Below are 21,857 nucleotides of genomic sequence, written 5' to 3' on the forward strand. Positions count from 1 at the left end.
TGTGAAAGACCAAAAAGAGACTCTATAGGGGCTAAAAACCTTCCCAAACAACCCTAACTTTACCTTGTCGATCCTTTAGCCCAAAGAGTTGGAAAGATACACCCTGTGTCCTGGTGGACAATTTCTGACCCAACTAGGCTTAGATGAATGTGTATATAGTCAAGTAGTACGTGAGTGTATATTAGCACCTCCTCCAAAGTCCCCACCAATCACCTGTACACGATAAGAAGAAATTTAAGCCAATTAGACACAGGTTGATTCAAAGAGAAAGAGGTCTAGTGCCAAACCAGCAACGGGGATCGGCCCTGCAGGATTGCGGCTTTTCCCCACACTTAACAGCCCCCGGTTCTAAGCTGTGGCTTCACTGGCTCCGTGACTCGGGGACTTGGGCAGCACTCCGTCCGCCAGCGGTGTCAGCAAGCGCCAGGAAAGCTCAGCCTGCTTCGCCCAGCCCGTGGCGGCATCGCCAATGTATTTATGACTAACATAAACCAGATCCATAGGGAGAAACCGGAATCTCCCTTGGCCCTGTTCATCTGGGGAAATTACGCGCTCGTTCATCAATCTCCGGAGTTTTTGCCAGTCGCGGTGCTTCGGGAAGCCTGTCTTGTTTCTTGGCATCTGCGGCCTGCGATATCCTCCGATGCTTAAGCTGACTGATCATCGATCTCTCGCACGAGACATCTTGCCTTTGAGATAAAGGACAGTGTACCTCTCTTTGCGTGCAGATGTCAGACAAAGCTATCTGTCTGTTTTATCTCTTACACTCGCGGAAAAATGAAGGCAATCGATCAGGCAACTTTCGGCGTCCGCACAGGCAATCATAAGCAGAGCGATACTGCAGTGTGTCCTGCAGTGCGTGTGCGCCACCGCCAGACGAGTCTAGCCGCAGGATTCCTTCCTTGCGTGCCTGAGCCTTGAGGTAGGTTTCGAAATCTGCCTGTTTCTGAGTTGGCCTGGTGGGATCACGCTCCAGGACAGCTCGAAACTTTCCGCCGAGAGTCGAGAGGAACAGAGTTTATCCTGAAAATCGAAGTTGATGACTCGAGCTCAGACCATACCACACAGTCTTGACCCGAGAATATCCCTCAGATAAACATCCCTGTCGTTTGCCTTCTCGAGCAGAGATAGCAGCGATAGTTATCAGTAGATAGGTGATGCTGATGATATCCGAGGAAGAAAAAGAAAAGTGTTACATACTCTTTTCTTAGTAGCATCATTAGCATGTGCAGAATGATATGAAGCTTGGCTTTGTCTAGGGCTCTTGTTGAAGAAACAAAATCACGTGATGCCATCATTCTCAGTAACCAAGGCAAAGAGTCAGCCCTATCTACAATAAAGGTTCTAAGATATTCGAGTGGTGGAGGCTTTCTGACCTTAGCAGCAGGATGACCTTATTCAGATTGTCAATATTGTGCGCCAAGGGCCGCCACAACTTCCATAAAAACCAACAATCTCTTTGGAACTCTTTTTCACGATACCAACAATCCTTGACCATCAATGTATCGTCCATGGAGATAGTGTAATCTAATCTCATCTTGTTCCGTTTCTTCGAGTCCTTCCAACAATACTGAGGATTATTATGTGATTCTAGATTGATAGGATATCGCCGAGTATTGAAGTGCTCAACTGACCCTATGGCGATCTGATATGAGCAGATACACTTCATATCATGGATGCGCATCTTTCTGGGCCCTGTCCAGCTTTTGAATGAACTTTATCTCTACCTCCTGACAATGCCCTCTAGCATAACATAACTCCAAACTCCATGCTACTATACAATGAGGAAAAATGTGGCAGCCCCAAAACCAGCAAAAGAATTCCAAAACGCAGAGGAGCCAAAGCACTACTCTGTAAAGTTTCTCAACTTGGTCAGCTCATCCAGCAGCTCCTGCAAGTCCCCATCCGAGATCTTGTGCTGTAGACTGGGGATAAGCGACTTCGCTTCCTCTGCATTATCGCAGCATAGACTTCCTGTACGAGTGTTAGCTCACCAGGATTGGCGAGGTAGTATGTGCAGAAAAATACCTAGCTGGGACCGTTCGAACATTTCCAACTCCGTATGCGAATTCAACAACCGTTCAACAGCCTTGATGTTTTCTTCATCCTTGAAACGCGCAAAGACCTCGAGGTAGTCGAGTGTTTTTGTCAAATTTCTGACCATCATAAACATCAGTATCCAAGTCTTGATTATCAACATCACGTCTATTTATCCATCTTCTCTTTCACCCTCTCCTTGAGAAACAAAACATAGCTCCAAGGAATCACTCACTCAGGCTCCTCATATTTCTTCCCACCCCGCCGCTTATTCTCAAGCACCTTGTTAATAACCAGGCGGGCTTCCGAAAGCGATAAAGTATGCGTATTCTGGTCCGCGCCGAGCTTGAGTGTTGAGGCAGCTTCGAGTTCGCCTTGTGGGAGCGCGCGCTGGCGGTGGGTTGGTGGGGGAAGTGTGACGCCACTCATTATTGGTGGATCGGCTGGTGCGAGTATGATCAAGCTTTTTTTCTCTCGTTACCAGAAAGAGGGAGAGCAGCAGAGCTGTTGTTCGAGCTGGGATTGTGTGGATATGTTGTGCTGATCTTGTGGTTGGAGCTTGTGGCAGGTGCGGAGAGCGGAAAACTCATGGCGGAAAGAGGGGCAGTTTGAGGCGGTCAGCTGTATACCGCCTTTGTATACTCTACATATCAAAGCCATTTTACGACACAGTTTGAGGGGAAGATTATGTTCGTGTTCTATTTTGTGCAGCAAAAAGTATCCAGAACGCCTTGCTATGCAACCCAGCAATATAGACCTCACTTGTTAAATGCCACCTCGCGCGGGAGACGGAAACTAGCACAGAACATCTGCTTGTTAGGACTAACCAGTCTCACATTATGGATGGAGAGCTCGAGCTCTGGGTTTCCAGTGCCTCCGACGCAGTCTTCCGTGGTGATGGTATAACCTAACCGCTCGGAGATACGCTTGCAGATGTCGACATGGTCATCGTGCTCGTTCTCCGAATGACCGGAGAAACAGTATACGTGCACCAACGGCAAAGGCTTGTCCGTATGTGGTGCGAATAGATTTTCATGTCCCTCGTACACGCCTTTGAAGGCATCAAGGAACTCGATCGCCGAACCGGGGAGGTTCATCACATAATGGTCGAAGACCTGTGGCCGCTTGTAGATCTCTGGAGGTGGAAGCGGCTTCTTCTTCTTGCCTGCGGCAGTATCTGGCCTTGGTGGTTTCGGGTAGAGCTTTACCGTCAAGGGCTCGTTTTGGAGGAGCTCTTTGGCAGCCCACGGGATAAAATGCCTTCCGTCCATATTGAAAGCGGTGACGAACTTGAGCACCTTGTTCTTCTGGATTGCGTACTGCATCGCATCGTACCCATGCGGGTTGAGGTCGTTGGCCCAGACGAAAATCTTCTTCTTACCCGCAGGCACAGCAAACGGTCCGACGCCGGCCATAACGTCGCAGACCATCTCACCGGGGCGGAACTTGTCCACAAGCCGCCGGTGCTCTACCTCCAGACGGCTGTTGAAGTAGACCTTAGCGAAGTTGAAGCGGAACTCGCAGTTCTGCTCGTTCTGGACAACGTTCATGTCGCGGTCACCGGCAATATGTTCGTAGGGGAATGTTCGGAACTCGCTGTGCGAGCCTACATCTTCGGTCTTGCGGATCACGGTGCGAATCGTCGGGTTCTTGTCAAGGAGGATTTCCGCAATAAGGAATCGATATGGGAGATAGGGTTCACGAAGATTAAAGTGGGCTATTCGGTCAGAGCTGCAATCATGGAATACTAGCAGGGCCCGCTCGACTCACCCACGTGTCCTATTTGCGTGAAACCTTGCGGCATGTCTGACAGCAAATCCTCTGGCAAAATTGAGGCAATAATATCCGCTGAAGAGGTTAGCCTCGAATTTAAATCTGCGCAAGAAGAAGAGAAACCCACGGTATGTCCAATAATCGTACTCCAGCGTCAGATCGTACGGCGCAACGCCCACTACCCCGCTGTCAACTAACTCACTGACCTTCGGCGACCACGTCGCGGGTTCTGGTCTCAATCAGTCCTATGCAACATATTCCGGAAAACCACTCCGCATACCATTATGCTTAATCCCCTCCCGTAGCAGCAAAGCTTTCATAACAGTATCGCCCTTCTTGAAGTCAATAATGGGTTGTAGTCGCGGCAGCACAAGCGCATCCTCGCTCTTTATCAATTCATTTCGCACTCTTGAGATATTCTTGTGGTTGAATATCGTCGCGGCGGACACGGGGACCGTTTTCTTGAAGAAGGATCGGTCTAGAACGCGCATTGCGCGGTTCACAGGGGGACGAAACATCTCGGCGACGTCGCTGCGGTGCGAATGCGTCGTTGGGGGATCAATGTCCATCTGAGTCTGTTGGATTCGAGGGAAATGGTTATTGGGCGGGCGACTGGGGTCAGATCATCGAGCGAGCTGCGGAAATTGTTGCGGAAATTGTTTTGAGACTGATAACTTTTTGGCTTTATCTGCACGTGATCGGATCTACCCTTAGGCTCTCGGGCGATATTAATTTCATTCGAAGTATCAAACTAGCTATCAAGCTACGTACGTCGAGAAATGCTTCGCCCGACAGAACAATCTCAAAGCAAAGGTCTGAAGGGGAAGCAGCAAAAAGCGTACCAGGGTATCAAGCGATCATATCTCATCAAAACAGCACCTCTCAGCCTCGACAACCCCCTATCCCACCTCAATGGCCAGCAGCCATCACTCTTTCTTAACAGCTCCATTGATACTCCGATTAAGCTCCCATTGTGCTTCCAACCCCGCGATCCTCTCATTTAACCTTGCCATCTGCCCATCCTTCTTCTTTAGCGCAGCCCGCGAGATATCCCTTCCCCGAATGACCCCCTTCATCTTATTCTCATGCCTCCCAAATAATCCCTTTAATTCCTCCTGCGCAGCCTTTGGAACGATAACCCCATGCCCCTCGAGTATTCGTCCGACCTCTGCCGCTAAGTCCCCAGTTGCCGCAGGCGGTGACTCTGCAATCGTATCTCGATACCGGCCCTGCGTCGGCGTCACGAACACATCGCTCCCTTTCTTCGAAGACCCCAACGCAGAGCCAGGCGTAAGCGTCTGACTTCTGCTATCTTCACCCTCATCATCACCCTCCCGCTTCCTCTTTCCAGGACTCGTGACAGTCCCCGTCCTCGCCGCCTTGCGCGCAGGGAGCCCGAAATCCGGCTGTCGCGGCGGCACACTATTATCGAAGATCTGGTTCATCTCCGTACTCATCGTATCGTCCCAGTCAAACTCGTCTGCATCCTCAGACATCATTCGCGCTTTTCCTGCCGTGAGCGGCGTCTGCCCTGGTGTTGCTCTCTTTCGCGAATCGCTGTCGCGGCGGCCCGTCTGAGGGGTAAGTAATCCCGTTGTGGGATTCTGTGTGGAGATTGTTCTCGATGTCGACGGCGTCTGCGGCTGTGGCTGTTGCATAGATGAGGAGTCGGTCTCGGTTCGGGAGTTCGAGAGCAGGGTTAGCTTCTCGCGCGCTTCGGCGTCGCTAGCCCATAAGAAGAACTTGCAGCGGTTCTGGTGGTCTTTCTGGCAGGTGTAGACTATGTGTAGCGGGAAGAGTGTCAGCCTTGCAACTCCTCATCCACTGCTGTTTAGCGGATACATGTGATGCGATGAGCCGCATGCGCCACTAATCACCATCGTCCTCAAGCCAGAACTAACTGTAGGCCCCGAGAGAGCAAGAAAATGGGGTTCAGTACACCACCGCCCATGGTTAACACCATGATTCTTCGTCTGCAGGCGCAGCGCCGGTGGGCGCTCTGGACAGTTACAGCGCCAGATTCCGTCGAGGAGGAGACCCCGCAGGGGTACGGCGGTTCGAGGAGATCGTGGTGTCCCTCCGCCTCCGCGGGCGACGCGCGATTTGTGAGGGGAGATCATTGGTAATATCCCAAAAATCTTGAAGTAGAGCGATGATGCATCTTGAATAAAAAGAGGATAAAATACATAGAACAGAGGAGAATAGGGTGGACTTACGGCGCTTCCAACTGCAGATGACTGGTGGTGGCTGGTTGGTGGGTAAGTGGTCGTCGCTCTGGAAACCGACGTCACTTGGTGTTGAAGATTGGGTCAAGTCTGGGGAAGGAAGGTGAGTATAAACGTCATGAACAAGTCTGAAGGTTGATATCAGTGCAGAAGAAGGAGAATGATTAATGTATAACAGATGAACTATTGATTGATGGCGATGTGATTTTGCGTGGTATGTTTTCAGCTGCTCTGGTCGAACCACCACATTTAGCTATAGAGCGCTCTTCCACTCGTAAAGCACCAGACACGAGTGACATCCAGTGCTAAACTCATTCAACTTAAAAACCTCTAGAACTGCTGTAAACAGATTTGAAGGATAGCGAGGGAAAAGTAATGAATTAACCTCCTCTATAATAATACAAGGCCATGAAACTTAAAATGTATGTCCGTTCTACTCTAGCCATGCAATGCAAAACAATCTACTCGAAAAAGACAAGCCGAAGCGACAAACGCACTATGCAACCTCGATATGGATGTGGATATATGCGGTGGGTATCGTAAAGAGTGGGTTGATGGTTGGCCTAGTCCGCAAGAACTTGGCGAAGAAGCACCCCAAATGGCTCGGAAAGCTTCAGAATTTCCGTCACTTCGGGTTTGACAGGCTCGCCGGCTGTACGGCGAAGTTGGTCTTGTTTCCTAGAGCGGCGTTTCCGTTCAACAGCAATCGGGTCTAGCTCCTCGGCCTCGTCTTCGGCGTCGAGGTCGTCCGAGGGATCGGAGTCTGCGTCAGAGATGGCAAGGTGCTCAAGATCGGCCTGTGTTGTCAGTAAGATGTTTTGTTTGAGTGTCTTTGTGCTGTAACATACCTCGTCTAGACCAAAGTCGCTACCTTTGAACTTTGTGTTGAAAGGAGAGGATACTGTTCCTTCGGCAGCCATCTTCTGTCGAGTCTTGTTGAGATGCCATGTTTTGCGGTCTTCATGCCACTTTATGAGCTTGTCTATCTCCTCACGAGCTAGATTGTGATCGATCTGGCCGACGTCCTTTGCGCCACGGAACAAGGCATTCATGTCAAGCTTGCCTCCACTTGGGCCATTGCGAAGGAAGTCGAGGATGTTTTCAATCCATGACATCAGTGAACCAAAGAGCCCGTTATCATGCAGATGCACCTCATGAACAAACTTGTAGAGACTGGCTTGGTGTCGTTCGCAAAGCTCAATAAATGCCTGGACTGTTTGGTTTGGGTCGGCGGAAATGTCCTGTTTCTGGCACTTTTCAATGACGGCGATTGTGTCGTCGGCAAACTTGGCAAAGTCGGTAATACTGTTATATACGTTCGCCGACTTGTACACCCGGACCAATGGCTCATAGAAGATGGTGAAGAGGTCGCGGAACAGCTGGACAGTGACTGGCTCTTCAATGATGCTGAGCATCATAGCCTTGTCCCTCTGGCGCGTGTATAGCTTCAGAAGCTGCTTCACATTTCCGAACCAGTTGGCGCCCTCCCTCATTTCTTCGTCCACGTGCTCAACAGCATAGTTCCAGGCTACAAACGAATTGAAGACCTTGCCAATTTGGTCCACCGTAAGCTCACCCGGTATGTACTCTGATCGAAGAATAGCGACAACCACGTCAACATCATCTTCAATAGCCTCTTGGCGAATCTCATTTTTGACCATTTCATCTGCGTCGGTGAACGCCTTCAGCTTCTGAGAAATGACGGGATCATCAACCTTGGCCGCCATGGCGTCGATCGACCGCTGGAATCCTTTGATGCCATCATTTAGTGTCATGGAGAATATACGCTGCATGAGGGACTTGGAGCCAAAAGGTTGAGCGAGGAAGAGATCCAGTACGCCGGTCATTACAGCGGCGGGGTTGGCAATGCGAATCACATTCTTCAACAAGGTATACGGAACCAAGGAGTGAATCCGTTTCGCTTGTGCAAAGAGCTCTGGCGAATTATCCTCAGCCAAGAAAAGGTGGTAAAGCGTAGCGGCGACCCTGCGGAAATTAGTAGCCAATACATAATACCATATGATCAAACGTACTCGATGCGCAGCCATTCAGCGAACTTCTGATATTGCGGGCTCAGATCCTCGACGGTTTGTTTCTCTCGGATCTCGGCAAAAAGCTTCGTTAAGCCATCTGCGACCGACAAGTCAGCGTGATCGTACATTTAGTTCGAAGGCCTGCCACTCACTGCTTTCTACAATATCCCGACGAAATTTCTCCATATAGACATCCAATTCTGCTGCGCGCTGCCGAGCGACTTCGTAAAAGCGTTTTTGCTCCTCTATCCTTACAGAATCTACTTCTTTTCGTCTTTCCATGTCAAGGGTCTCTTCCTGGCCAGGAACAAATGGATCACGGGTAAAGAACTCCTCCAATGCCTTGGATTCTGCCACACGTTTGTTCTGAAGGAGCGTACGAAGGAACGCGCGCAGCGAAATTCGTTGCTCCTCGCGGAACAGCACTGCCTCTCGCGGAATATCTGCCGACGCTCTGGGTGACTTTCTCACGGAGCTTCTTGATCTCGACCGGGTGCGTCCCGGGAAATCGCCTGGGATCAAGTTTCGAGACGAACGTTCCTCAAGGACGTTGCCGTCCGGAGTCGTCGATGTGGAGGAGATTGAGGACTCGTCATCTTCCACGGTCCCACCCCAAATGGTCGAAGTAGATGAGGACTTGTTTTTCCGTGGAAGAGGGGGTAGCGGTTTGCCTGGAATCTCTGTGCGCAGTCTTTTGAGTAGTCTTGCAAAGTCCCCAAATCGTCGAGCGACGAAGATGTCCTTCTGTGCATTCCGCCTCACGCGGATGATAAATTCCTGATGAGCATTAGCGTGCCGCTACTGACAATATCGCTCATAGGTCATACCGCGTGTTGATGGTGGCGGACGGTGCGCCTGACCGATGTAACCCTCACAGCAGCAACGTTGATATCCCACCCGTTGATCGCATTTCCCTCAGGCATGTTCACAAGGAGGCCTTTCTCGTTGGCGCTGCGGTCGACAACCTCCATCTCCGAGAATTGGATGCGCTCCTCGTAACCGGATGCGGTAGGAATACCAGACACCATCATGAGCTCAACAAGTTTCTCGCATTTTCGTGCCAACTTCCTCCGCTTTGTCTCCTCTAGGCGGTCCTCGGATGACGACACATTCTTGTTCGCGAAGGATTCGAGAAACTACACGCCGTCAATGTCAGTCCTGCCAGTACCGGATATCAAGAAAGAAAAGAGCGCACGCACCACTTGCAGCTTATCTTGCCAAAACTCCTTCTCTCTCGCCTGGTCGAGGAAGGGGAAGTTTCGCACATGGTGAACGAAGATATACCGAAGGATAGGAAGTTCCGAGTCGATAGGGGCGACTTCTCCAAATTCCGACTTGAACGGAGCACCGAAGCGACGGAGGGCGGTTGGGGAGTTTAATTCGGCGATTTCTGTTTGAACCTGGCGGGCAATGAGTTCGCGCTTCAGGTCTGCTGCAGTCAGTACGCTGCCAAGATGGCCGGGGAATCAAATCACGGACAATGTTCCTGTTTCCCCGTCAGGATCTGCTGATATCCAAAATCATGGGTCTCTTGATGAGGGGCGACCGATGGGAGCGCTCCGTTGGTCTCGTGCATGTTGCGCAATTGATCTGGTAGTCGAATGTCCAGGAGAGGCCTCCAACGAGGCGGGGTTCAACCTTATATAAAATCAAGTAAGCTGACCGAACTGTAAGTCAAATTCCGACAGTTAATCCGTGATTAGTCCAGCAAACGGCGAAATTGAGGCTAAGCACGGTGATGGTTCGCGTCTGGAACAGCCCGAAGGATGGAATCCGTCTGCCTATTGCTTAGCGTGGGCTGCTTGATGACGTCTGTTCCCGGGCAGCTCTCGGCTCTATGAGACGCTTGGAACGAGGGTTTTTCGGGGCTGTTTTTATTTTAAAGAAGATAAAGTGATAAAAGCGATTGACGTGCTGAAGAGGAAAAGGGAGTGGGACGGAGAGTTCTGGAGAGGAAAAGCGAAGAGGAAATCAGAAAAGGGAGATGACGACGCGGCGTCACTGACCACAACGGCACTTGACCCAGCTTTACATATAAACTCAACCAACAGCGTTCGAATGCTACGGCTCCATCTTCTATTATTACCCTCATTATGACCTTTCGCAAATTCTTGCTTCTCTCAGCCCTGTGGCCCCGCTGGGGTAGATGATCGACAAGACATCATGGCTGACCACTTGCGCCGGATTATGCAGTCATTATTGGAGTCTGTTAATGCTGGCTATTTCAATGATGGCTGGATACAATCACATAGCGCACACTTGGCAATATCAGACCCAGAATAGGCATCCAAATTCAGCCAAAACCAAGAATTGCCGGGTGGGCATCTCTCCCAGCGTGGCAAGAGGGAAGTTGAGGTTCTACTCCGTATACGAGGACGAACGAAATAGGCTGATTGACGTACAAAATATGGATGAAGGTCCCTTTTCTCGTGTTCCGTCTCCTACTCCCAGATCGGACGGCCCAATCTTTACAGAGTACATGCAATGCTCTGAGAGCTTGCCCACTAAACAACATGATACGTATACGACCACCGCCCATGTCTCTTGGGCGATATGTGGGGTCACACCTTACGGATGCACCGCCACTCAACAGTGAAGACTGGTCTGGCCGACCAAGATGACGCCCCCTCTACAACGTAGATATTCCTGGGGTCGATGAGGTGAACGTTACTATAGACACTCTCTGTGGCTCTGACAATGCATCCCATGCCCAAAGCGGCAGACGGCGGGCATATCGAAACGCTGATGAGAATTGTGGCTGACATGCTTGCTGATTGAGCATTGAGTTTAGCAAGAACTCAGAGCAGGAAAGACGGTCGGGAATCTCCGTAATCTATTTGTCAAAGATCTGGGCTCGAGCCTCCAGTACCTATGGTCGCCGCAGACGCGCTGATTCTCTGATTGAAGACATCGGTAGGTGGTTTCGGAGTATGCATGGCCCAGATAGGCATCAATAGGAATTGTGGCTGTAGCTGATTGTATCTATCGCCGAGCCTCTTGGTCTCCGCCGCCTCCGCATCTGATCGTGTCATCTCTTGCTTCCTTTGCTAATTCCATCACCACACTCTCCTATCGCATCCTGCCTGTACGGTTGAAATCGCTTCTCACCCCCTTTTTCTCCCTCCACAGATTCTCTCCCCCTCCACCTCCCTTGGTCGTGGGCGCGAACCGCGCAGTCCTGCCGCCGACCTCGGTTGCCTCAGCCTCAGCCGTTCCTGAGAAGCAGCCATGAGGGCATCAGAAGACCGGGAGGATGCTGAATTGCTTCCAGTAGCTCGCCATCGCTCCTCATCCGCTGCGTCCCATTCCTCCTCCGACTCCGGATTATCCGTCGATTCCGTCTTCCTGCAAGAAAACAAATACAACATTCCACAGTCAGACCCACTGAACGCCGAGGGAGCGAGATATCGCGATGAGGAGGATGGCGAGCCGGAGCCAAGTGGATCGTTTTTTCGTACAAAGCCGTCGAGCACTCGGTCGCGCCGGTTGATTTGGGGTCTGGTCGCACTTTGCGTCGGAGGCTGGGTATTGGCGTTCGTGCTATTCGTAACGCAGGGGCGCTCGAATTATAAAACTGCTTCGAATATACCACACACGAACGGACATGGTCTATCTCCAGGTGATCCAAGCTCTGGAAGGCCTATCACGTTAGAACATGTGCTCACAGGGGCATTCTCACCGCGAGCTCACGCCATCTCGTGGATTGCTGGCCCTGATGGTGAAGATGGTCTGCTCATTGAGAAAGGAGAAAGCGGGGGAGAGGGCTATCTGCGCATCAACGATATTCGCAGTCCCAATAATGAGACGAATAGAGTGCTGATGAAAGAGCCAACTGTCAAGGTTGGACGGAGGGTTATTGCGCCATCTAGCACGAGCCCTAGCCCTGACTTGAAGAAAGTGCTGCTTATCTCTCACCAAGAGAAGAATTGGAGACATTCTTACACTGGAAGATACTGGATCTTTGACGTGGAGACCCAGACCGCTGAACCCTTGGATCCTGACAATCTTGATGGCCGGGTACAGCTTGCACTTTGGTCGCCTCAGTCCGACGCGATTGCCTTTGTTAGGGAAAATAATTTGTATTTGCGGAAGCTGTCGTCCAAAAGTGTCGTCCCTATTACCAAGGATGGTGGCGAGCAGCTATTCTACGGTGCTCCTGACTGGGTGTACGAAGAAGAAGTCTTTTCGGGAAATAGCGTGACATGGTGGTCTGGAGATGGCTCCAAGATTGCTTTCATCCGCACAAACGAATCAGCCGTCCCGGAATTTCCTGTCCAGTATTATCTATCCCGCCCGTCAGGGAGGAAGCCCCCTGCTGGATTGGAGAACTATCCTGAAGTGAGAGACATCAAGTACCCGAAAGCCGGCGCGCCAAACCCTATCGTTAACCTACAGTTTTACGACGTTGATAAGGACGAGGTGTTCACTGTCGATATGCCTGACGATTTTGAAGATGACGACAGGCTGATCATTGAGGTTGTGTGGGCTACTGGAGGCAAGGTGCTTGTCAGGACAACGAACAGAGAAAGTGACGTCCTCAAGATCTTCTTGATTGATACCAAGTCGAGGAAAAGCAAAATTGTCCGAATCCAAGATGTTTCCGAACTCGATGGCGGATGGGTTGAGCCCACACAATCGACCAGATTCGTCCCTGCCGACCGAAGCAAAGGCCGACGATATGACGGGTACATTGATACTGTGATTCACCAAGGATACGACCATCTGGCATACTTTACTCCGCTTGACAACCCGGAGCCTGTTATGCTTACCTCTGGAGACTGGGAAGTCGTTGACGCACCCACTGCTGTGGATCTGAGCCACGGTCTGGTCTACTTTGTCGCCACAAAAGAGTCTCCAATTGAGCGCCATTTATATCGTGTCAAACTCGATGGGTCTGACCTCCAGTCGTTGACCGATACTTCCGAACCAGGATGGTATGACGTCTCGTTCTCTTCTGGAACCAAGTACGCGCTGCTCAGTTACAGGGGTCCAGATGTCCCTTGGCAGTCAGTGATTAGCACTGAAGGAGACAAGGTCGAGAAACTCAGGACAATCGAGGATAATAAGGAACTATCTCACAGGGTCAAGGAGTTTGCCCTTCCAACCGAAGTCTACCAAAACATCACTATCGACGGGTATACTCTTCAAGTCGTTGAGCGACTGCCGCCTCATTTCAGCCCAGCGAAGAAGTACCCTGTTCTCTTCTTCTTGTACAACGGCCCAGGATCCCAGACAGTGAAGCGCCAATTCGCAATTGACTTTCAAAGCTATGTTGCAGCAAACCTAGGTTACATTGTGGTGACCGTCGACGGCAGAGGAACTGGGTTCATTGGACGCAAGGCCCGTTGTATCGTCCGAGGAGATATTGGCTATTATGAAGCGTACGATCAGATCGCCACCGCGAAAGCCTGGGCCGAGAAGCCGTACGTCGACGAGTCTCGGATGGCAATCTGGGGCTGGAGTTACGGTGGCTTCATGACACTTAAGACACTTGAGCAGGACGCCGGCCAGACCTTCCAATACGGCATGGCTGTTGCGCCCGTCACCGATTGGCGGTTCTACGGTGAGTTGCATTTTAACATCAAGCTTCTCCTTGCATTACTAACAGCACAATAGATTCCGTTTACACCGAACGCTACATGCACACGCCACAACATAACCCAACGGGCTACGACAACTCCACCATAACAGACATGTCTGCCCTGCAGAACACAGTCCGCTTCTTGGTCATCCACGGTGCTTCCGATGACAACGTCCATCTCCAAAACACCCTTACGCTGATTGACAAACTGGACCTTGCAAACGTTCAGAACTACGATGTGCATTTCTACCCCGACTCCGACCATAGCATCTACTTCCATAATGCTCATGCCATGGTTTATGAACGTATGTTATCTCAACCCGAAAGCTTCAACAGACTGCTAACAAGTATGTAATATAGGCCTGTCGAGCTGGCTCGTCAACGCGTTCAATGGGGAATGGCATCGCATCGCAAACCCGGTTCCAGATGAGTCTATGTGGACGCGTCTCTCCAAGAGGGTCCTTCCTGTTTTCGCGCATTGAGCGTCTTTTGTTCAGGAACTGTTCATCTAATGTAAATGCTATATATATATACCTTTCCCTAAAGTTGGAGTAGAAAGCATTGTATGTTCTATACCTAAGCCATTTGCCTGCTTACTTATGGTTAACCCAATCTCGTCAATTCCCAGAACTTTGCTATCGAGCGAGCCAACTTATCTATCATTGTTCTGTCCGGCGAGGCAGGTACTATGGACGCCTCTTCGCTCCTTCCCTTTTTGAAAAGGTTGTATCCTCCATCGCGCCTTCCCAGTTAGAATGCCCCGTTGCCCCTTCCTCGCTAAGGCGCCTAGCACCCCATTGCACCTTCCTAGCCTGTCCGCATTACTCTCCACGCAAGGCAAGAGCGAAGGGTCGGCCACTCTTTCTACTTTGGATTCGGTTATCTTCTGGTCAACTGTGCCTATACACAAGTCCTCGGCGCAAGGCTGAGAGATGGGTAACCACGACTGAGTTCGCGAATTCCAACGAGGTACCACAAGAGGATGCATTGCAAAGTCTACGAACTGCCAGAAGACGCGACGGACCGATCCATCAAATAGGAAGGTGTGGTGGGTTTCTATGGTGATCGTTGGTCGCGCCTTCCCTGTGAGCGGCATTGTGCTTATTGAAAGAAGGCGCGGTTCGGGCTTGGAAGGAACGACCGGTACTACGTTTATTGCACCTGCCTCGCAAGTTGTGGGAAACATTTTGTTAACGGGGGAAGGCACGGACGGTCTTTTAGGGTAGGCTCAAGCTCAATCTAAATAACACCGAGAACATCCCTCAGAGCTCGCTACCCTGCTAACTCTTCCCAGTACCTAGGCTTGCCCAAGCCTCACCATCATCCAACATCTCACCAATCCACTTCTTCACCCACTCTGCGCTTACTCTAGAGACATTCCTCAGATTTTTACTCCTTTGCACCGCACTGGTCGTCTCAAAGACCTTGATATCGTCCGCATCATCCACAACAAGGTCCTCGAAGAATCGCAACAGCTTCACCGCTGCGTTCTGTTCCAGTGTTGTGTGCAGCAATTCCTCGGCAGTGGTTGCACTGACCATCACCGTTGCCATCACTGCCGTCGTCAGAGCTAAGCTCTAGATCTTGACTTATACGCTCAATCCACTTTGCCAGCGGAATCGTCTCCACATTTCTCCCAGAGTGAGGGGCAAGAATCGATGCGATAGTCGGCGCTAGAACATCCCAAGTTGTTGGAAACGTGTTATGCGGGTGAAGGACTTCTACCCCAGTGTCCTTTCCGACCCCATGTACAACGGGCTGAGAGAATTCGAGTGCCATCTCAACAAGTATTGCTGCTAAAAGATCCACAGGAACCCAGTCAACACGATCGAGCACCGGTCCCAAGGAATTGGGAAGGGCTCCGAGCCACAACGAGCTTTGCATAAGACTGGGAGCCACCCTTCCCTCTTCCAGGCACCTGGACCGTTGACCGCAGCAGCGATCTGGTCAACCCGGGCGACGGACGCACGGAGGTGTTGCGTTTTCACGGCATGGTCCGTTTTCACGGCATGTTCGATGATATGCTCTGCGAGGTATTTGCTGTTCCCATAAACGGTCGAAGCAGTGGAAGTGGTTGTCAGTATCTCTTCTGGTATGTTATTTGCCTTCGAGGTGGGGATGTGGTGATTCATAACGGAGCTGATGGAGGAGATGTAGAAGAGGTGTGGGTTCTGCCGGTGATGCTGTGGCGAGATTGATTAGATCTACCAAGCCTGGGCCGGGTATCGCAAGTCATTGGGCCCAATGTATGCTAGGACTTCACCATCCCCTCGACCCAGTGTTCTGGTCAGCCACCAGGCTATGCCATTCACTGTGTTGGGTAGGTCATCGGGCGGAAACCGAGATCATAGATCGTGGGAGATAGAGGATATTCTGCATAGACGGTCGGGCTTGATCTTTGCGAAGTGGCCAGTCAAATGAGGCAATAGTGTTGAGCATACATCGAAGTCATCTCTGTGTTTAGCCATAATCAGTTGAAAGGAACTTATGAAGTAAAGACTGTTGGCTTTGGTTGTGTGTTGGGGGAAAGTCGTCAATGACTGTCAATGACTGTCAACTCCATGACCAAAGGCATATACATAAAGGGTTTGCCCCCTGGGGGCCTTTTCAGCTCCAACCCACGAGTGAACAGACAACATAGTTGTCCAAAGGCAGTATAATATGATCGTGGCTGGCTGTAAACACATGAAAGCGCCACCGACCATGCTGAGAGGCTAAGGCACGGAGATATCCGAGACTACGAGCCCTAGCGTTCTCCAGATCCTCGCCAAGGTCCAAGACTACTTTCTTGGAAGGGACACCTCATCAATGCAGGCAAGAAACTTGTGCCAAATGGTTATTTCGCTATGCTACTGTAGTGCTGCAAGGGACGCTGCTTCATTATTCTCTTGCGCTCATGAGATGGTCTTCGTGATTCGAACAAGAAGATATCCTCCATCCGATCCGTCAAGCTTGTGCAGACGAATTACACGGTAGCCTTGCTGTAGTCGGGTTAGTCGGATGCAAGCCCAGGAAGCCAGCGAGTCACGCCCGATTTCGTCATCCTTGATCTTGAATCTACAACTTCGCTTAGCGTCATCATTGAATGGAGCGGGGAGGGAAACAAACCTGACAAAGGTCAACTCATCAACAACTCCAGAAAGAGTCGGAAATTGAAGATTTTGAGAACCAAAATCCGGGTTGATGCCCTCTGAGCTTTTAGTCACACGCTTGTAGCTGGTTTTTTCTGAATCTGTGCTATCGTCCCCACCAGGCCCATTCGCTGCATCTTCTGGGGTCTCTACATGCAGGTAACACGCCACGTAGGGCTTGAAGCTCTTGACGTTTGTATCTCCAGGAGGCAGTGCAAGCTGCTGTCCCGCGAGGACTTCAATTGAAAGCTCAACCTTCTTGCGGGTTATCGGTGCCGACTCCGGTTCAGTGCTTCGATAGCCTTGAGGCTTGAGGATCCAGCCTTGTTCGCCTGCGAACATTCCCTGATTGAGCATCATGCCCTTGTCTGCGTTTTGCCAATTCAAGGCTACGATTTGAGCGCCGCGTCGCCAGAAGAACGTGGGGTCAAAGTTGGAAGAGTTGACGCGAAGGCCATAGGGATAGATGCGCATAAAGTGCTTTCGGTTATGTTCGAAGAGGGCCTTGCCATACTTCTCATCCGCCTGTCGAGCTGCCCTTTCGGAGAGAGAAAAGACGTGTCCTGGTACTTTGGCCTCTGTTTGAGGTTAGCGACAGAACTATACCGTACATCTTAGGACATACCAGGCTGCGTAAACTGCTTAAAGCTAAAGCCTTTCGTGAATACGGCATGTCTGCTCAAAGAATGGAGGATCTTCGCCGGTTTCTGAGGAGCCGAAGCAGACTGGGCAGATGGGGTCTGCGCCAGCTGCTCGAGATCATCAGTGCGGTCATCCCCGTCTTCTCCACCTTCAGCCGTAGGAGGAACCCACTTGACCTTGACCAGAATCTTCCGTTTCAACTCGCTTAGGGGAGGAGGCGTTGAGTTAGCCTCCATTTCGGGCGTTATCTCAATCAGCAGGCCCTTGAATGCATCCTCCATGATCTCCACCATGGTTTCCTGCTGCTCGAGCGACGCATGAACTTCCAGACTCACTATGACGGGCAGATCGCTGGCGACAAATGCACTATCGCGGATCGCATAGCAGACTTCTCGGAAGGTTGTCCCCTTGGTGAGAGTGTGACCGTGCAGCACCTGGGGCTCTAGCTTTACCGGTCCCACTTTCACGGAATCTGCGACCTTGCCTTCACTTGCAGGAGTTTCTTTAGATGGCGATTTCCGGCGCAGGATGCTACCTATTCGAGATTTGACTGTCTGCTTCCGTTTCGGTAGCTTCGACTTGTCCTTTGTTTTCTCGTCGTCGGAGCTTGAGCTGCTTGTTCCATCTTCGCTGTCGGAGTCAGGCTCGCCGTCCCAGACGTCGATTTCGACGCACCTACACCCGCTTAGAAGGGCCTACTCATATTAGCCATTACTCTTCTCACGCCACTAAGCCGAACAAAAACTTGATCGGGCATAGACAACTGTGAAACTCACAGTAGTGTAAGCGCTCGCGGCCGCATCGCTGTAGAGCTGGTTGCCAGTCAAGTACGTGTTATGACTCGAGGAGATGAAATAGTCCGTAATCGGCGCAGAAGTATCTGGCTGACCGGCAGGACCCAGCGCAGCTGAAGCAGGGCTGGCCATGTAGGCATGAAACGCCGCCAAGGAGCTGAGTGGATCGGTCGTCTCCAGGCTATGGGTGTCGCGCTGAATGTCCTTGAGGAACGCTGTGTTCGGAGAGCTGGTAAGCGATTTGTAAAGCTGGTCCAGGCGAGCTTGGAAGGTCGGCGAAAATGTTGCGATAGGCCTTGATAGGGAAGCCGTGGATGGCGGGTTCAGAGTAATTTGGTTTGTACGCTCGGTGAGCTGATCGATGGCAGCCATTCTTATGGGAAGGTCGAAAATGACCAGATCACGATTTCGAGTCTCTTCTCAGTATTCAATAGAAAGAGTTGTGCTGACAGGTGGTCTTGTTGACTGCAGTGTGGTGGCTGAAGCGGGGGTCGGGGAGCTGCCGCAGAGAACTCGTCTCTCTGAAGGGGAGAAGAGTGCCGAAAATGTCGTTGCACCAGGCACGAGGGGCAGTCAAAAATGGGAAGGAAAAGTGAAGACAAGTCAATAAAGACAGCTGGGCAGAAGATGAGCTTGCTCCACTTTGCGTGGCATGGCGCGTGCATGTCTCGGCGTCAGGTCGGGCATCGCGAGATCGTCCTATAAGCGTCGTCCTAAGCAAGTACTCCTTGAATTGACAAAGGATACTTCTATATAGTATACACCTTGTGTCTCTTGAGCGACAGACACTGGTGAATGAAGAGTCGGTGATGGATGTGCTGCCCCTCTGCGGGGTAACCTTGAAGCTATTTTAATCTCCACCGTACTTTTAGGAACGAGTCGCCTATTCAAGTAAGGGCGGTGCCGATGTCCAAGGAACAAGGTACGGGGTGCAGGCAAACTGGTACCTATCCGAACACTCTACATAAACGTCTACTGACGATCTCGTAAGCGTATCCGGCGTCCAAGGCTGATAAATCAAGTCAACCTTCTTGTCGGGAACTCCGGGTTGATTCCCCGGAGCGCATATATATGGTTCATTATGGGAACCAGGCATTGACGATAACCAGCCTCAGCACCAAAACGTTCACAATGGCAGATTCTACCCCAGTGCACTTTTTCGACATTCTGTCAGACTTGCCTGGTACGTCTAATACCTCTGATTTACCAGGATACACTAACATCTCATACAACAACAGGACCTACAAAGGCCTGGTCCCCTAACACCCTGAAAACTCGAACAATCCTCAACTTCAAAGGTGTCTCATACACTCAGACCTACGTCTCATACCCGGATATCGAACCCCTTCTGAAATCCCTCTCCGTGCCTCCTCACCCAGATGGAACCGCCCCTGTTCCACACACCCTCCCCGCAATCGTCCACCCTACCATAAAGTCTAATCCTCACGGGGCCCTGATGGACTCCCTTCCTATTGCCCGGCATCTTGAAGAACTCTACCCCACACCGACAATATTCCCCTCAGGGAACGCAAGCTATGCCCTCGCAGTCGCGGTGGAGAGGCTGATGCGCGACATCGCAGGGAGCGGGTATACCCTCCTCATTCCAGCAATCCGGGACATCCTCGATCCGCGCGGACAGGAGTATTACACGCGAACGCGGGCCACGAAGGCTTTCTTCGGGAAGCCGCTTGAAGAGGTCAAGCCGACAAGCGAAGGTGAGGTGCGCGCCTTGGTAGAAAAGATGAAGAAGGATATCAGGCCGCTGGTGGTGATGCTGAAGGGGAAGAGTGGGAAGACGGGGCCGTTCTTTGAGGGAGAGAAGCCCGGGTATGCGGATTTGATTTACGTTGCGTTTATGACTTGGTACCGGTGTGCGGACGAGAAGATTTGGGAGGAGCTGATTGAGGTAGGTGATGGGGAGCTGCGGGCGCTGTGGGATGCGGTTTATCCATGGGTGGAAGGGCAAGGCGAGGATAAGGAATGGGAGGTTGCCCAGTAGGTCGGTGTTTGGTAAGTGCATACCAGACAATGTGCGAATACATGACAAAAGTTCTATTCAGGATTGGCTGTGATCTGAAGAAAATATGGTAGTCTTATAATACACGGTAAAGGGGAAAGCCCAGCAGGTCAGCCACAAATATACACCTAGATTTACACAAGAATGCACACCAAAACTAGAGGCCGCGCAAGAAGTTGTCCTCCCTGATTGCCTTCCTCCGGGCCAGTCTCGCGCTCTTCGTAATTTCGGACCGCTTCTCGAGACTGTCTGCAGCCTCATCCAGGAGGTCTTTAGGAGCCTTCTCGGTACGGTTGTAATCGGCAGGTGTGAGATCAGAGGCCTGATGGTGGACGGGGATTTGGCGCGGTAATGTTGCGGCGCGCGCGGCCATCTTCTTCTCATAGCGCTTGCGCTGTTTCTTATTCAGAGCTAGTAAGGATGAATGTTAGTACCGTGAGACACTTTGATTCAATATCCCAATAGCTGGTATACATACTGCTCGGGTCCACGCCGCCCTTCTTAACCTCCTTATTTGAGCTATCCAGCAATGTCCACAGCCACTCGGGGTACTCCTCATCCTCCATAGCAATAATGTCCGGCTTGTTCTTGAAGTAGTTGAGGCCGACAAGCTTCGTTCCGGGCTCGCAGGAACTTGGGGGCCGTTCAACCTTTTTGGCGGCTTTCGAGGGCTGCGTTGGGTCGACATCGACGTGGACACCCTCGGGGGTGCTCAGCGGTTGCGACACGCCAGGGGTAGCTGAGGAGATTGCGGACGGGATCGTGATGCCCTCGCCTATGGGTTGACGAGGCTTGGGAGGAGGTGGTGTGGCTGATACTGTGGGCGCATTATCGCTGTAGCTGCGGAACTGAATGCGTTGGACCTGAGAAGTTGCACGGTACGAGGATGTGATTGTCTGGTGTTGGATTCGAGTCAGGATGCTCGACCGACATTGTTGGCAGATGATCTTCATGATGAAGGTTGGAATACTGAATTGAGCGCTGAGAATAAACTGCGCCTCGACAGATCCAAGCCGGGACAGCACAATGGATGGACGGAATGGAATCGGATCACGCTCTGGATCAAGAAATCTGCGGATGAATTTGATGCCAAGCCGGAGGTTTCACGTGACATTGCTATCACGTGCAAAATAGGCCTTACCTAGATGGGAACCATATCAACCATCATGAACACCCAAGCTGTTCTTCATTTCAGCTTCGTTAATCCTCTCGTCTATCTTTAAGACTGGCGCAACCAAAAACAACGGTGTATTGCACCAAGTTACGTTTTTCAAGAACCTGGTCGAATATTGTTTCTCACAATTTATGATCTTCTGATACCCTGTTTGATACAGGTTGATGACACCGCTTGCTATTTCAACCAAGTGGCGTCGATCCGTAGCCTTGGTGACGACAAGCATCATGCTCCAACGAAAAGCTTGGTCTCTCTAGTCTCTGCAGGGCCAGGGTGTTCTTTACGTTCAAACGCTTCCTGCGTCTCCGTCTCGGCTTGTCCCAGCTCAACCACTCGTCGCGAGGTTGCATTACCAATGCGCACACATCTCTCATCACAGTGAAGTGCCAGAAGACTACTAGTGTCACTAACCTTCCAAAATCACCAACTACTGTAGTACCGCTATGAGAT

At 51.1% G+C, this 21,857-nt stretch overlaps 6 protein-coding genes across 6 annotated transcripts; 2 read left to right on the forward strand and 4 right to left on the reverse strand.

Moving 5' to 3' along the window:
- Nucleotides 1–1,846: 1,846 nt before the first annotated feature.
- Nucleotides 1,847–9,644, reverse strand: BJX68DRAFT_252196 (uncharacterized protein; the record flags this gene model as incomplete). Its single annotated transcript, XM_071042505.1, has 18 exons — nucleotides 1,847–1,974; nucleotides 2,029–2,156; nucleotides 2,273–2,461; nucleotides 2,800–3,754; nucleotides 3,808–3,885; nucleotides 3,938–4,039; nucleotides 4,091–4,385; nucleotides 4,752–5,590; nucleotides 5,769–5,809; nucleotides 6,308–6,371; nucleotides 6,501–6,531; nucleotides 6,614–6,832; nucleotides 6,884–8,021; nucleotides 8,069–8,165; nucleotides 8,221–8,845; nucleotides 8,896–9,204; nucleotides 9,268–9,497; nucleotides 9,548–9,644. 18 exons carry the CDS (start codon nucleotides 9,642–9,644, stop codon nucleotides 1,847–1,849), a joined length of 5,565 nt encoding a protein of 1,854 aa, XP_070905346.1.
- A 1,438-nt stretch (nucleotides 9,645–11,082) lies between these two features.
- Nucleotides 11,083–14,184, forward strand: dapB (dipeptidyl aminopeptidase dapB). The gene is made up of 3 exons (XM_071049976.1): nucleotides 11,083–13,631; nucleotides 13,685–13,954; nucleotides 14,010–14,184. Exons 1-3 carry the CDS (start codon nucleotides 11,297–11,299, stop codon nucleotides 14,129–14,131), a joined length of 2,727 nt encoding a protein of 908 aa, XP_070905347.1. The 5' UTR covers nucleotides 11,083–11,296; the 3' UTR covers nucleotides 14,132–14,184.
- Nucleotides 13,993–14,871, reverse strand: BJX68DRAFT_90246 (uncharacterized protein). The gene has a single exon (XM_071049975.1). The coding sequence runs from the start codon at nucleotides 14,833–14,835 to the stop codon at nucleotides 14,302–14,304; it is 534 nt and encodes a 177-aa protein (XP_070905348.1). The 5' UTR covers nucleotides 14,836–14,871; the 3' UTR covers nucleotides 13,993–14,301.
- A 1,577-nt stretch (nucleotides 14,872–16,448) lies between these two features.
- Nucleotides 16,449–18,843, reverse strand: BJX68DRAFT_90242 (putative phosphoinositide-specific phospholipase C). The gene is made up of 4 exons (XM_071049974.1): nucleotides 18,199–18,843; nucleotides 17,406–18,117; nucleotides 16,758–17,358; nucleotides 16,449–16,706 (listed from the first exon to the last, which is right to left on the reverse strand). Exons 1-4 carry the CDS (start codon nucleotides 18,586–18,588, stop codon nucleotides 16,544–16,546), a joined length of 1,866 nt encoding a protein of 621 aa, XP_070905349.1. The 5' UTR covers nucleotides 18,589–18,843; the 3' UTR covers nucleotides 16,449–16,543.
- Nucleotides 18,844–18,855: 12 nt separating this feature from the next.
- Nucleotides 18,856–20,244, forward strand: BJX68DRAFT_90236 (uncharacterized protein). Its single transcript, XM_071049973.1, has 3 exons — nucleotides 18,856–19,138; nucleotides 19,208–19,399; nucleotides 19,455–20,244. The coding sequence occupies exons 1-3, from the start codon at nucleotides 19,123–19,125 to the stop codon at nucleotides 20,213–20,215; spliced, it is 969 nt and encodes a 322-aa protein (XP_070905350.1). The 5' UTR covers nucleotides 18,856–19,122; the 3' UTR covers nucleotides 20,216–20,244.
- A 146-nt stretch (nucleotides 20,245–20,390) lies between these two features.
- BJX68DRAFT_261584 (mitochondrial 54S ribosomal protein mL54) lies at nucleotides 20,391–21,186 on the reverse strand (the record flags this gene model as incomplete). Its single annotated transcript, XM_071044176.1, has 2 exons — nucleotides 20,391–20,644; nucleotides 20,712–21,186. 2 exons carry the CDS (start codon nucleotides 21,184–21,186, stop codon nucleotides 20,391–20,393), a joined length of 729 nt encoding a protein of 242 aa, XP_070905351.1.
- Between the last annotated feature and the right edge of the window lie 671 nt (nucleotides 21,187–21,857).

The sequence above is a fragment of the Aspergillus pseudodeflectus genome (genome assembly GCF_044049435.1).
Source record: "Aspergillus pseudodeflectus strain CBS 756.74 chromosome Unknown BJX68scaffold_2, whole genome shotgun sequence".
NCBI lineage: Eukaryota > Fungi > Ascomycota > Eurotiomycetes > Eurotiales > Aspergillaceae > Aspergillus > Aspergillus pseudodeflectus.